The 13,750-nt window shown below is 36.9% G+C and overlaps 1 protein-coding gene across 2 annotated transcripts; it reads left to right on the top strand.

Moving 5' to 3' along the window:
- The first annotated feature begins 84 nt into the window (after positions 1–84).
- PAK1IP1 (PAK1 interacting protein 1) lies at positions 85–11,801 on the top strand. Of its 2 annotated transcripts, none has more exons than XM_016118794.2 (10): positions 85–236; positions 2,297–2,459; positions 4,333–4,453; positions 4,529–4,603; positions 5,140–5,192; positions 5,577–5,722; positions 5,811–5,908; positions 7,562–7,661; positions 10,976–11,099; positions 11,253–11,801. In XM_016118794.2, exons 1-10 carry the CDS (start codon positions 153–155, stop codon positions 11,456–11,458), a joined length of 1,170 nt encoding a protein of 389 aa, XP_015974280.2. In that variant the 5' UTR covers positions 85–152; the 3' UTR covers positions 11,459–11,801. The 2 variants fall into 2 exon arrangements, with proteins under 2 accessions (XP_015974280.2, XP_015974279.2); XM_016118793.2 differs by having other exon boundaries at positions 91–236; positions 2,294–2,459.
- Positions 11,802–13,750: the final 1,949 nt, after the last annotated feature.

Here is a 13,750-nt window from a genome sequence, read left to right as displayed (position 1 = left end):
CGTTTCCACTGATGCAGGCACCTAAAAGGCAGCTTCCCATCGTGACGTCATTTGTGCGCCGACGGCGGAAGGGCCCTCTCCATTTTACGTCCGCTTTCGTCTCCGCCCCGTATGCTGGACGCCGCACGCTAAATTGGCACGTGCGCTGCTGAATGGAGCTGGTTGCTGGTTGCTACGAGCAGGTCCTTTTTGGGTTCAGTGTACACCCGGAGCCCAAAGCAAGCGGCGACCACGAGGTAAGAGCCGACCTGCCAAGGAACCGCCGGAGGTGTGGGCGGGGGAAGGGCTGGTCAACTCACATGACCCAGGTAAACACGTCACCGGTGGTCAACACACTGTCTGATCCTTTAGAGATTAATTGGCCAGTCAAACTCAGGAAACCTAAGGTAGCTTTTTAAATCATGGAGTAGGCATTTCATAAAATGAGGTAATGTCTGTTATAGTAGACATTTTTGACCACAGCGCACGAAGGAAGCTGGTATTTCTGCAAATTCGTAGCGTATGGATTTAAGGGTGGCGCCCATAAGTTGACAGCCAGTTTAAGTGTTCCGGGTTTAAGAAAAGAATAGTTCGTTCTTTCACTGAGCTTCTGTCCTGGAGTTTTACAAAATATTAGAGTTAGGTCAGGATAAATCCATTGATAAAGTGACACTAATTCATTATTATTGGACCCTTACCGTGGGACCATTGCTTGCAGTGAAGGTGCAAAGAAGCTAAAAGTATGATCCTGCAGTGACATGTTCCTAGCATAAGGGGGAGAGAGGATTGAGAGACAGATACATGGAGAGAAATTACAACAAAGTATAAGTATTTTACTAGACGCGTGCCATTAGTCAAACAGGTAGTTAGGCCATAACCAGGACTAGAAATAAGATATTTTAGTCTAGGACTATTCTTCCCCCTAAGCAATCCTAGGTATCTTTAAAACCTATTTCATTGAGCGCTTCTGTATGGAGAAGTCAAGATGTCAGTCTTGAATTAACTAGAAAATTGGAAGTATATGACTTGACTAATTGTTTTTGTTTATTTCGTTTTCTAGTTATTAATCTGTCTTTGGCTGAAAGATAATGTTTTGAATATTTAAGAGTGGTGCTACTGATTGTGTTCTTGTAATAATGTTGCTTACCATGTTTCAAACACATGTAGCCCTCAACAATCTTGTGAGGCATTTACAGTTATCCCCATTTCATAGATGAGGAAGCTGAAGTTGAGGTAGGTTAAGTAACATGCTCAAAGCCACACACAGTTAATATTTGGCAGACTCGGGATTTAAATCCCCACGTTATCTCTTGACACTTGAAATTCTTAACCATTACCCAATACTGCTGTTGCTCCTAGACAGACAATAGCCCAGATGACCAACATTCCTTCTGTAATATGAACAAGCAAAGATTATTCTTTGGTTTATGGCCATAGCAGCCCTTTAGGAATATTGTGCCTTTACTTGGAAGAGGCTTCCTCGGTTTTTATTGGTGGAGGAACTGTCTGTTGCTGTCGTTATTTAGGAATTAGTTTGCAATAACACATCTTAAGTGTGTTTAGACAAGTTTTGGTGGTTTTTTCCTTCCTTGGTTTTTTCATTTTGCTAACACTTCCTGATGCATCTCCTTCAATTTGAGATATGTATGTGCATGTATTCTTGGCACTTAGCCAATCATACTTATCCAATCCAAAAGTTACATGTCAGTTAAGTATAGAGTTCTTGAGACCTCATCATTGGTCATTCTCTAGGGCTTATATTGATACTACTGGGAACCCTCTTAATCCTATTTATTTTTGCTTATGGAACTTGTCATTATACTTATCTCTGTGTGACATATTAATTTGTTTATTGTCTTTTTCTCTGCAGCAATGGCAGCTGCATTAGAATAAGGACTTTTGTTTCTTGTATTTACTGCTGTATGTCAGCTGCTTAAAGTGATGCCAGGCAAATAGTAGTCATTCAATATTTCAGTGAATAAATTCAAATTCAGTTTGAACATTTGAATGAACAGTATGCAAGTCTCACGTATAAGTAAATATAATAAGGAGTTAAGAATTTGGGTGGGACCTTAAAGTTCCTGTTGTCCAGTATCCATAATTGTTTTGAAGTCATGATACAAAACAATATAGTCCTATATCTTCGCTTTACCTTCCTTATTCAATTCTCAGTTATTTGTTTATTTTACTTTACATATTGTGTAGTTTTTTTCTCCATTCGTAGGTTCCATTGGTAGCTTTCAAGGATTGTGGAACCACTTATCTGTTTCTGGAGAACTATATGATATGATTGTGATATTATTTTACTCCTCAGCAGAAATGGACTCCTGTGGCTGACTTCACTCACCATGCCCACACTGCCTCCTTATCAGCACTGGCTGTTAATAGTCGTTTTGTGGTCACTGGGAGCAAAGATGAAACAATTCACATTTATGACATGAAAAAAAAGATAGACCATGGGGCTCTAGTGCATCACAATGGTAAGAAAATGATATTTTTTAAAGATGAAACTGTTGAGGTGTTATTACCTTACAATTTGTAAACTTCAGTTACCCAATTCATTAAGTAGATTCTGTGCTAGGAAGTAAAGAAATGAAAAAAAAAAATGTGATTCTTTGTCCTTAAGTTGTTCACAGTCTATACTGGGAGACAGAAGGCAAACACTCAAGTCACTCTGAAGAAGTGGGGGAAGAAATGAATTTTCACTGAAAACTTCCTTAAAAATGACATCCGAATTACCTTAAAAGAGAAATATGAGTAGTTACCCAGGTGAAGTTTGCAAAGAGGGAGAAGGAATATTCCAGGTAGAGCAAGCAGCATGAGGAGCATAAGTAGCATTGTCATATTAATAGCTAACTTTACTGAGAGAGTATCATGTACCCAGTAGTGTGCCAAAAATTATATCTTCAGTTCATAGAGGAGAAAAACCTTGGTTCAAAGATATTATATGACTTACCCAGGGTTGCAAAACAGTGTATCTAGAACTTGAACCTCGGTCTATAGCCCATGTTTTTAACCACTAGTATGCACATGGAACTGTAAGCAGGTCAGTATTATGAGAAGGTTAGAATGAAGGTTGGGGTGGCTGGAGATCCTAGTGATCCTTGAGTGGTGGATGTTAGTGATTCAGCAATGGGAGGGAGTTATGCAGGCTGAGAAAAGTGCTGGCAGTTTGGGTATGAGAATGATGCCGATTAAGAACAAGCAAAAGGACTGATGAGAGCCTGCCTGATTGAAGTTAGAGGCTATGGATTGAGAACATCAGTTAGTAATAAGCAACAGACTTTCTGTAGGGAGGAAAGTTATTTGGTGTGTACAGTAGAAGGATTGATTTTGGGGGAAATTGAGAGTTTTGGTAAAAGAATAGTTTAGGTTTTTAGCCTAGAGAAAATGAGGTTTAAGGGTCTGCAGATCTCTGAAATAAAAAAGCAGTTGGAATGTGAGTGAAGGAAGGCATGAAAGAGCTGGAAAGGTGTGAAGTTGCAGTCAGATAATAGATTCTTCGAATTCGAGAGTTCTGATGTGTAGCAGTTCTAGGTGATAAAGTGTCCTGGCTATAGGTGTGAGAGTCCAAGGTACAGAGGAGGCAAATTATTCATTAAAGATCTTTGGCTTTTTCAGTACAACGGGCAATGTAAAGGATTGACCAGGAGATATGCAGATTCTTATTCTATAAATGACAGCATAACAAATATTTAAGCTTTGTGGACATACGGTCCCTGTTACAATCTCTCACCTCTGTGCTCCAGTGAAACAATACAGAAGCAGGCCACTGGTCAGATTTGGCCTGCAGTGTTTGGCTGACACCTGAGCTATAGAGCAGTTAAGCTCTATACATTTACTCATTTTGAGAGTAAATGTGTAATGGTATACGCTGCTTTGGAGAACTAGAAGAATGCTGGATTCTTTCATCACCTCCCTTCTCTTCAGACATTTAATACTTAAGGACAATGAACATATCTCCCTGTCTCAAGCTGTAGGGGAATTTCATGGGAGATCCAGGTTTCATTTTGGGCATATGGGAGCGGAGTGTTTTGTGAAGAAATTGAAAAGATGTAGGAAATGTTGTTAATTATGGGAAGGAGATTACGGAAGGCTTAATGGAAGAGTGTGACTATTTAAATTCTTAGGACAGTAAATGAGAACTGTGTAAAAGTCTAATCAGAAACAGTTCTGGAACAATAATTATATTGTGGCTGATTGTGTAGCTAACTGACTTCTTACAATGGGCTTTAAAGTTTATTTCAGGAACACTTACATTGGATATTTACTTACTGTAACACAAACTTCAAACCAGAAATGGAATTTGCTTTTGAAATGAATATTAATTTTGCCTATTTTGTTTTTCCACAGGCACAATAACTTGCTTGCAATTCCATGGCAACAGGCATTTAATCAGTGGGGCAGAAGACGGACTCATTTGTGTCTGGGATGCAAAGAAATGGGAGTGCCTGAAGTCGATTAAAGCGCACAAGTGAGTCCTGCCCTTTCCCGTGGGCAGTCTTCAGGTGCCAGTCGAGTTGGGGGCTAACTGTTGGTTTCCTTTTAGAGGACATGTGACCTTTCTTTCTATTCACCCATCTGGCAAGTTGGCCCTGTCCGTGGGTACAGATAAGACATTAAGGTAAGTCATTAATGCCCAAGAGCATCTTTACTGAGTTGTGGTCTTTGTTCTCCAAATACAACAGGAGTCCCTTGCCAGGGACTACAATAATTAGATACTGTTTCTGTATTGTCTCATAGCCGTCAGCCATTTAAATAAATATATCACAAAATAAAAATATTGTGATATAAACAAAGGTTAAAAGCTAGTGAACCTTTTCATAATAGTAGGGAAAAAATGACAAGCTCAGTATTCAAACATGCACATTACATTTCAGTCATTGTAAGCTGTAAAGAGGAGTGTAGTTGTAAAAAGAAATGTTTTAGGAGGTAAAACCTTTTGAAAGTGTATTAAATATGTTGAAGAGGTGTGGGAATACCTCTTTCATGAGTTAATATTGCTTAATAATAAATATTTCAGATGTTGTTATAAGAAAGATGGCAGTTCTGAATAGCCAGGTATTTAGTAAGCTGTAATTAAGTAAACCTTCATTATGCTTACTTTTACACCTAGTGAAAGTTAATGATCATACCATAAGTGAGCTTCTTGTTTTGCAGAACATGGAATCTTGTGGAAGGAAGATCGGCATTCATTAAAAATATAAAACAAAGTGAGTTATTTTTATTTGGAATGCATTTTGTAACATCTTGATGGAATATGAACACACACACACACGTACTTGCATATACACATTTGTTTACCTGCATGATGGCGGTTATCTCTGAGAGCTTTAGGTTACAATTCCTGTTTTTAGATTGGGATTCTAGTGGCTTTGACACCTACCAGCTCTGTGACCTTTAAGGATTCTTAGAACCCAGTTTATTGTCTAAAATTTAACTCAAAAAATATGTATCATAAGTTGTGAGTATTCAGTAGGATAATGGATGTGGAAATGTGCCATTTTTTAAAATAAATGTTTGCTATTTTCATTATTACTCTGATCATTTAACTTATTATTTATGAATTTAAAAGGTTTTGTTCTTTTAATTCACAGATGCTCACATAGTACAATGGTCCCCAAGAGGAGATAAATACATAGTTGTCATACTGAATAAAATAGATGTCTATCAGCTTGATACAGCATCAGTTAGTGGCACCATCACAAATGAAAGGAGAATATCTTCTGTTACATTTCTTTCAGTAAGTGATCAGAAATCAGTGATAGAAGTTTAGTGTCTGTATGCTGGTTGGAACTGTTGACATTCTGATACTATTCTTTTTCTCCTAGGAGTCTATTGTTGCAGTGGCTGGAGATGAAGAAGTTGTAAGGTTTTTTGACACTGATTCACTAATATGCCTCTGTGAATTTAAAGCTCATGAAAACAGGTCTGTCTTTTTTTTTTTCCAACCAATCTCTGTGTATGTATAGGGTCTCACAAACATTTTATGTACAATAGTTTCATAAAGCAGGGTATATATCTTTTATGAACAACTGCAGAGGTAGACATATCTGCATATATATGATACGTGGAGTTAGGAGGATGGTGGAAATGTCTTCTTGGCCTTAGTAATGTAAAAATGAAGTCATCAGGATTAGTCATTCGCACAAGATAATTTCCCAATAATTTTGTTAGGTGGGGCCTGAAAACAACCATATTTGAACAGGAAAAAAAAGTTAAAACAGTCTCGAGCTTGCCCCAACCACTCTTAACTTTTTACTTTATTCCCTTTGTCCACTTTTTCCCCCTTTATACCCAATTTATTTTTCTTGCAGGAGAAATAAATGACATTATTGACTTCCGTTTTATGCCAGCCTCTGTTTCCTCTGACTGCTTATTTTATTTCTAGGAGTAGACACTGAGTCTCTCAGTAAATGGATAAGTGACTTGCCAAGATTACCCCACTGTTCAGTGATGGAGCTGGGATCCAAACCCAGTTCTACCTGACTTTGCTCCTGCTTTTTCTACTATAATTTTGAAAAAGAAGATAATGTACAGTTACACTTTAATGTGTTTCACTTACATATTCCACGTCTTAAGTCTTAGTTTTTATTTTCTAAATAATGAGTTTTAAGAAATCTCTCTTCGTAAATACTCAGTACTGCAATTAATATACAGGTCCTAGTTAAGATGATCAGAGAAGGGAGAGTGGACCTTAGGGATAAAAAAGGCACTATTTCTAAAAAGAGGAGAGAACTGCAGGCACTGGCCCTAAGGGAGAAAAGAGCTGGGTGTATTTAGGAACAGATAAAAGACCTATATTACTAGATCAGAGTGAGCCAAATGGTGCACAGCCTTGTAGGTTGTTGGCGAGGAGTTTAATTTTATATTAAATGCCTTTGTAGATTTTATTGTGTTTCTCGTTATGGGAAAAATTTAAAGACAGACCAGTTTAAGGAAGCAGCTACTATAGACCTACCACTCAGCTTCAGCAGTTATCAATTTATGCTCAGTCTTGCTTCATATATATATTCCTAGCCACTTCCTTTCCCATGTTGTTTTAATGCAGATCCTAGCTTTGTAGGTTTCTAAGCCTGATAGTAACATAATTTGATTTACATTTTAAAAAATTGTTAAGGAGCAAAAGTGGAAGCATTGAGGCCCATTAAGCCTCTTCATAATTCAGAAGAAAAATGGTAGTAGTTTAGACTAGGATTGGTGACACTGAAGACAAGAGGCATGGATACATAGGGGTAAGCCTTGATTCATCTCTGTTGTTTTCTATCTATTGAACTTGTAGTTTCTTAAGGTGAGGGGATTTGTTTTAAATACCTTTCTTTCCTTCGTGATAATCTGATTATAGTTATAATCATCTTTTCAAATTTTTCTTAATATATGGTTAACAGTCAGTTTTGTCTTAGAATTTCAACCCTGAAAAATGACTCACAGGATGTATAGCATAGTTATATTTTAGTACCATTAATTAAACAGTTTGGAAGCACTTGAAACATTGAAAAATCAAGAGACTGTACATAGAAGCTTTATAACAGTCTACTATTTGAAGAAAGGATGTTTTATGATGTTAATATTTTTATCCTAGGGTAAAAGACATATTCAGTTTTGAAACTCCAGAAAATCATGTTATTGTTACAGCATCAAGTGATGGTTTCATCAAAATGTGGAAGCTTAAACAAGATAAGGTCAGTGTCTTAGCACAATACAAATACACTTTAATGTAAGTCTTACTCTCAGTATTGCTTTGAGTTAGGTAAAGTGGAATTTTTTGCAAGAGTTAAAAGTCAGACATCTTTAAATCAGCTTTTTAAAAATTTTAATTAGTTTCAAGTATACAGTACATGGTAGATATCTATATAGTTCATAAAATTATCCCAGTTGCTTCCTCCCTCCCCTGACCCTCCACCTAGCCAACATATTAATGCTAACTGCATACCCTGTGCTGTGCTCCCCATCCCCATGACTACCATCAACTATTAATTTGTACTTCTTTAACCCTTCACCCCATTCTCCCAGCCCCTCAACCTCCCCTCTCCTCGTCCTTCACCAATTTGTCCACTATATTTGTGAGTCTGTTTTAGATTAGTTTGTTCTTTTTGTTCCTTAGGTTCCTCATATAAATGAAATCATATGGTGTTTATCTTTCTCTATCTGACTTAAATACCTTCTTGGTCCATCAAGGCAATATCTTTTTCCATCCCCTTCCTTTTAGTCTGTGTCTTTTCTTTAATCTGAAGTGAGTGTCTTGTAGGGAGCATGTAGGGGTCTCGTTTTCTTATCCATTGATCTACTCTTTTAGTTGGAGCACTTAATTCTTTTCCATTTGAGGTACTTATTGATAGGAATGTTACTGTTTTTTATTCCTGTTTTTGATACATGTTTTTTCTTCTTAAAGAAATCCATTCAACATTTCCTGTAATACTGGCTTGGTGGTGACAAATTCCTTTAGCTTATTTTTGTCTGAGAAGCTCTTTATCTATCCTTGAACTCTAAATGATAGCTTTGCTGGATAAAATATTCTTGGTTGTAGATCCTGGGTCTTCATTCTGTGGAATATTTTTTGCCAAGCTCTTCTGTCCTGCATAGTTTTTTTGTTTTCTTGTTTTGTTTTGTTTTGTTTTTTTTTTTTTTTTGAGAAATCAGCTGCCAGTCATGGGTGCTCCCTTGTAGGTAGCTGCTTTTAAGATTCTCTTTTTGTATTTAACCTTTGGCATTTTAATTATGTGTCTTGGTGTGGGCCTCTTTGGATCCCTGGTTTTTGGGATTCTCCGAGCTTCCTGGGGTTCTGTGTCTATTTCCTTTACCAGGTTAGGGAAGTTTTCCATTATTATTTCTTCAAATAGCTCTTCCTCATCTTGTTTTCCTTCCAGTATGCTGATGAGACAGATATTTTGACCTTTAATAGTGCCCCATATGCTCCTTAAATTATTTTTATAGTCTTTGCTTCTTTTTTCTTGCCATTCCGATGCACTGTCCTTGGCTTTCCTGTCCTCCATATAGGTCATTTGATCCTTTTCTTTATTCACTTTGTTTATTCCATTTAATATACTTTTCATCTCAGATAATATGTTCTTTTCATACTGGTTCCTTTTTATAATTTTCATTTCCATTTTTATGTTTTTTTATCTCTTTGCTGAATTTATCTACACTTCCCAAAAGTCCATTGAGCATCTTTATAACCAATGTTTTGAACTCTGCATCTGTTAGATTGCTTGACTCCATTATTTTTGGATCTCTGTTCTGTTCTCTCATATGGTTTCTGCTTCTTTGTTTTCCCATTTTGGCTGCTAAGCATATGTCCTAAGTCTTCTGGTCTTCTTATTGTGATTTGTGTAGTGGGTGTCCAGTGGTACAGTCCTGGGAGGGGTTCAGTTGCAGGCCAAATTTCCCTCAAGCCTGTGCTCCTCCGGAACCACCTGTTAAGATTCAGCCAGCAATCCGTAGATGCTGTGCTTATAGTTGCCTCAAAAGGCCACACTAGAAACTGAGTCCAGCTGCCTCCAGTGTGAGTCTAGGTGCTGTTCAGCAAGGAGCACCTGACTCTCTGAGGATACACCTGGATGTAGCTTGGGTGGAGCCCAAGTTGGGGGAGGCGGAGTTTCAGGGAATCCTCTGGGCAGAGCAACCACTGTTACCCAGTTTGCTAACATCATGGCTATGGCAGTGCCGTGTCTGTGCACTGGTAGTGGGGAGGGCTCAACAGAGAAACAATGGATACCTCTGGCACTTCCATGCAGAGCGAGTCTCACCTCAGCCCTCATTCCAAAAATGTCTCCCTGTAAGTCACTGGTGCCCTTTGCACAGCCGAACCGGCACTGGTGCTCAGAGCGAGCAGGTCTGTCACTGCTAAAGTCTGTTCGTGAACATGGCCCCTTTAAAAGGCGTCTGCTGCTGTCGCTGCCATAGCCTCTGTCTCTCTCAGCCGCTTGGGACTGGGCAGCCTCGTGTCCTCGCCTCATCCTATCTTCTGCCATTGCAGGGTGATTTCTTGGATTTCTCCCTAGTTATATGGCTTGTTCATCTATATCCCAGGCGATTTTTTCTTGCTTTGATTTGGTTGCCAGAGGGATGAACAGAGCCTCCGTCATCTACACCATTTTTTTCCCCTCCCCTTAAATAAACTTTAAAATATCTTCAGTCTTGATTGATGTTCATGGTTTTAAAGTTAGGGTTCCACAGAGTTCCCTCAGGGTTTGCATTAGTAAGTCAGAGCTGGCAATATCTCAGCACTCTTGCTTTTTCAATCACAGTCGTGCTGCTGCTTTTCCTTATGTATATTGAGGTTCTCTGTAAAATTTTTTGTTTTTATTGATGCCTGCATGCACCTGGTCTTCCTAGGTGGTCTCCCATCCAAGTACTAACCAGGCCTGACCCTGCTTAGCTTCCAAGATCAGACATCAGGCTTGTTCAGGGTGGCATGGCCATAAACCATGGACTGTACCTCCACTGGGCTGCGAACCCAGGACCTTTTGTGTGTAAAGCACATGTGCTAACTGCTACACTATGAAACCACGTCCTGTAAAATTTTGTTAGATAAAAATACTGCCATTATTAAAAAAAATAACAAAAAAAAAATGGAAACTCCTGATCAATTATAGAACTAACAATAGTTTAAAACTAGGTAATTGGAAAAATTAAGTTCCATTGTCTCCCTCTCTTAGATTATCTTGGTTTGTTATTCTTAGTTCTCTCATAAATATTCTGTGAATATGATTTATTAAGTGTCTACTTTGTGCAAGGCTCTTTGTTAAAACCTAGAAATGAACAAGACATGGTCCCTTTCCTTGGTGAATTTTAATTTGCTGAATACTTAGAAATTAGCTCTATATAGGATGTAATCAAACCAATCATAAACGAGTAATTTCTTCTAAATTTTTATTTTGGAAGCATATTTTATTCTCAAGAAAATACAATGTTTTAAATTAAGGACTTGGTTATGGAAAAAGAAATTATCTAAAATTCCCTTACTGTTTTTATGAATTTTTGTTTCTTGTTTTAGAAAGTACCCCCATCTTTACTCTCTGAAGTAAACACTAATGCCAGGCTGACATGCCTTGGAGTGTGGTTGGACGAAGTGACAGACAAGAAAAAAAGCCTTTCTCCAGCTGCAGAGCTTTTCCCCGGTAAATGAAATCGACCATTTAAAAAAACTGATAGTCTGTCATTGTTCGAATTGTCAAAGTGAAGGAGATCCAGATAACTTCACTTTTTTGTCAGCGTATGTTTATTTCAAAGAGAAAAAACACTCTTTAACTGCATTCTCTCTTGTGTTTCAGTAAGTAAAGAACAGTCCAAAAGCAATGAAAAGGATTCTGGCCATGTTGTGCAGGAAGAAGAAAGGCAATCAAAACCTAACACAAAGAAGTGTGGTTTAACTGGTGTCAATAATAATCCAACAAAAGGCAGTAGCCAGGTGTCGACAAAGAAGAGAAAAATGCTAGAAATGTTGGAAAAAAAGAAAAGAAAAAAGAATAAAATATGAATAATGTAGTGAATCCCAGATTTCTCCTAAGAAAAACTTTTTAGATGAAATCATTCTTTCAAATATACCTAATTTTTTTCCCCCGAGTAAAAGCTAGGAATTTCTTCTTTAAATGTACACCTTTTTAAAAAAAATCACTAAATCGCTTTCAGGTTTTTTTTGTTGTTTTATAAACAGTGGTCAAACTATTTTGGGTTTGTAACATTTTGTTATGTATCATGGTGACATAATATGTTAATGTGAAATATATAGTTTTTACTGTTGTGTAAAGCAAAGATCTTTCTCAAAATATTGTAGTTTAAAATAATATAAAATCTTGAACACATTCTTTACCAGAAGTTGATAAGAGTTGTTTTTCATCTTTTTTCCTAAATGGGGGAAGAATGAAAAAAAACTGCCTTACTTTAGCTTCTTCAAAGGGTCCTAGTAATTTTAATGCAGATTTTGTTCACTTTGGTAACAAAAGGTATAAAAAAATTTTTCATACCAGGATGTTTGGACAAACTTAAAATTATAGACATATAAATAGAGCTATATACCTAAGAAGATTAATAGAGAGATTGCCAAACTTTGTTCAACAATTTTGTTTCCATATAGTGGATGACATCATAACTTCAAGGCAGGAAATGACATTCTAATTATTTTTTTGTCCATTTAGCTAATGTAACAAAAGTAATCTTAAAAAGTTCTTTGCATATTTAGGATAATTTTTATTAGATATGCCTTGTAAATATTTTCTGTCTGTGGCTTGTCTTCTCATTCTCTTGATGTTATCTTGCAGAACAGAAAATTTTAACTTTAATGGAGTCCAGCTTATCAGTTCTTTCTTTCATGGGTTATATATCTGGTGTATCTGAAAAAGACTTCATCATATGCAAGGCCCTCTAGGTTCTCTCCTTACCTTCTAGGAGCTTTATAGTTCTGCATTTTAAATTGAGATCTACAATCCATTTTTAGTTAATTTTTGTGAAAGGTGTAAGGTCTGTGTATAAATACATTTGCACTATTTATCAAAGAGACTGTCTTTGCTTCATTATGTTGGCTCGGTGCTTTTGTCAATGATCAATTAACCATATGGTATTCTATTTATCTGTTGTCTATTGAAGTATTTGTTCTTTTGCCAATACCACACTGTCTTGATTACTGTAACTTTATAGTAAGTCTTGAAGTCAGGAAGCATCAGTTCTCCAACTTTGTTCAATATTGTGTGGGCTCTTCTGGGTCTTTTGCCTCTACATATAAACTTTACAATCAGATTGTCAATAACCATAAAGTAACTTGATGGAATTTTGATTGGGATTGCATTGAATCTATAGATCAACTTGGAAAGAACTGATATCTTGACAATATTTGAGTCTTCCTGTTCATGAATGTGGACTAGCTCTCCATTTAGTTCTTTGCTTTTATTTATGAGTTTTGTGGTTTTCTTCATTGACAAATTTTGTTAGATTTATACCTAAGTATTTCATTTTCACAGGCGCTAATGTAATGATATTGTGTTTATAACTTTAAATTTCACTTGTTCATTGTTGGTATATAGGAAAGCAGTTGACTTCTGCATATTAATCTTGTATCCTGCAGTCTTGCTGTAATCACTTAGTTCTGAGTTTTGTGTTGATTCTTTCAGATTTTATGCATAGGTGGTCCTGTCATCTGTGACCAAAGACAGTTTTATGTCTTCTTTCCCAACGTGTATACCTTTTATTTACTTGCCTTTTCATGTTAGCAAGGACTTCTTGAAAATAAGTAGTAATTTTTTTTTTAATTCAACTTTTTGTTTTGAGATAATTATAGATTCACATGCAGTTACAAGAAATAATACATGGAAATTTCATGTAACCTTTACCCAGTTTGCCCCAATGGTACCATCTTGGAAGCTATAGTAAATTATTATATCTGGGATATAGAAAATCACACAATCAAGATACAGAACATTCCTATCACCACCAGGACCTCTCATGTTGGGAGATACGTGTTTTACTCCTGATTCTATCACCAAACTACCTCCATAATCCTGAGGCCTTTCTGACCTCAGAACTTGATGTGTATTCTGTGAAATTTTTTCTTGCTTGTTGCCAGCTATCCCAGTATATTAGCCTGTTCCATTTGCATTTCCTACTACCATCTATAAATTTGAGTCATTCAGTTTGACAAGTTGTTAATGAAACTAGTAGATGGCAATCTTGGTGCAGCATAATCTCTTTTTAGGTTGTTAATCCATGAACCCTTCTTGTTAAATTTCTGTTCCTGTAGAGTATACATTCATATTCTAGTTAAATAGCCTGTGTTTAC

Source organism: Rousettus aegyptiacus, unplaced genomic scaffold (assembly GCF_014176215.1).
Source record: "Rousettus aegyptiacus isolate mRouAeg1 unplaced genomic scaffold, mRouAeg1.p scaffold_m13_p_1, whole genome shotgun sequence".
Taxonomy (NCBI): domain Eukaryota; kingdom Metazoa; phylum Chordata; class Mammalia; order Chiroptera; family Pteropodidae; genus Rousettus; species Rousettus aegyptiacus.
Note: the sequence above shows the minus strand (reverse complement) of the source record. Positions and strands in the feature narration are given on the sequence as shown.

What these genes read in the sequence shown, in the direction of transcription:
- PAK1IP1 (XM_016118793.2), top strand. Translation starts at nt 153, where the DNA reads ATGGAGCTGGTTGCTGGTTGCTACGAGCAGGTCCTTTTTGGGTTCAGT. An exon ending in GGCTCTAGTGCATCACAATG is followed by an intron (nt 2,460 to 4,332) that starts GTAAGAAAATGA and finishes GTTTTTCCACAG; the next exon opens with GCACAATAACTTGCTTGCAA. An exon ending in TTTAAAGCTCATGAAAACAG is followed by an intron (nt 5,909 to 7,561) that starts GTCTGTCTTTTT and finishes TTTTTATCCTAG; the next exon opens with GGTAAAAGACATATTCAGTT.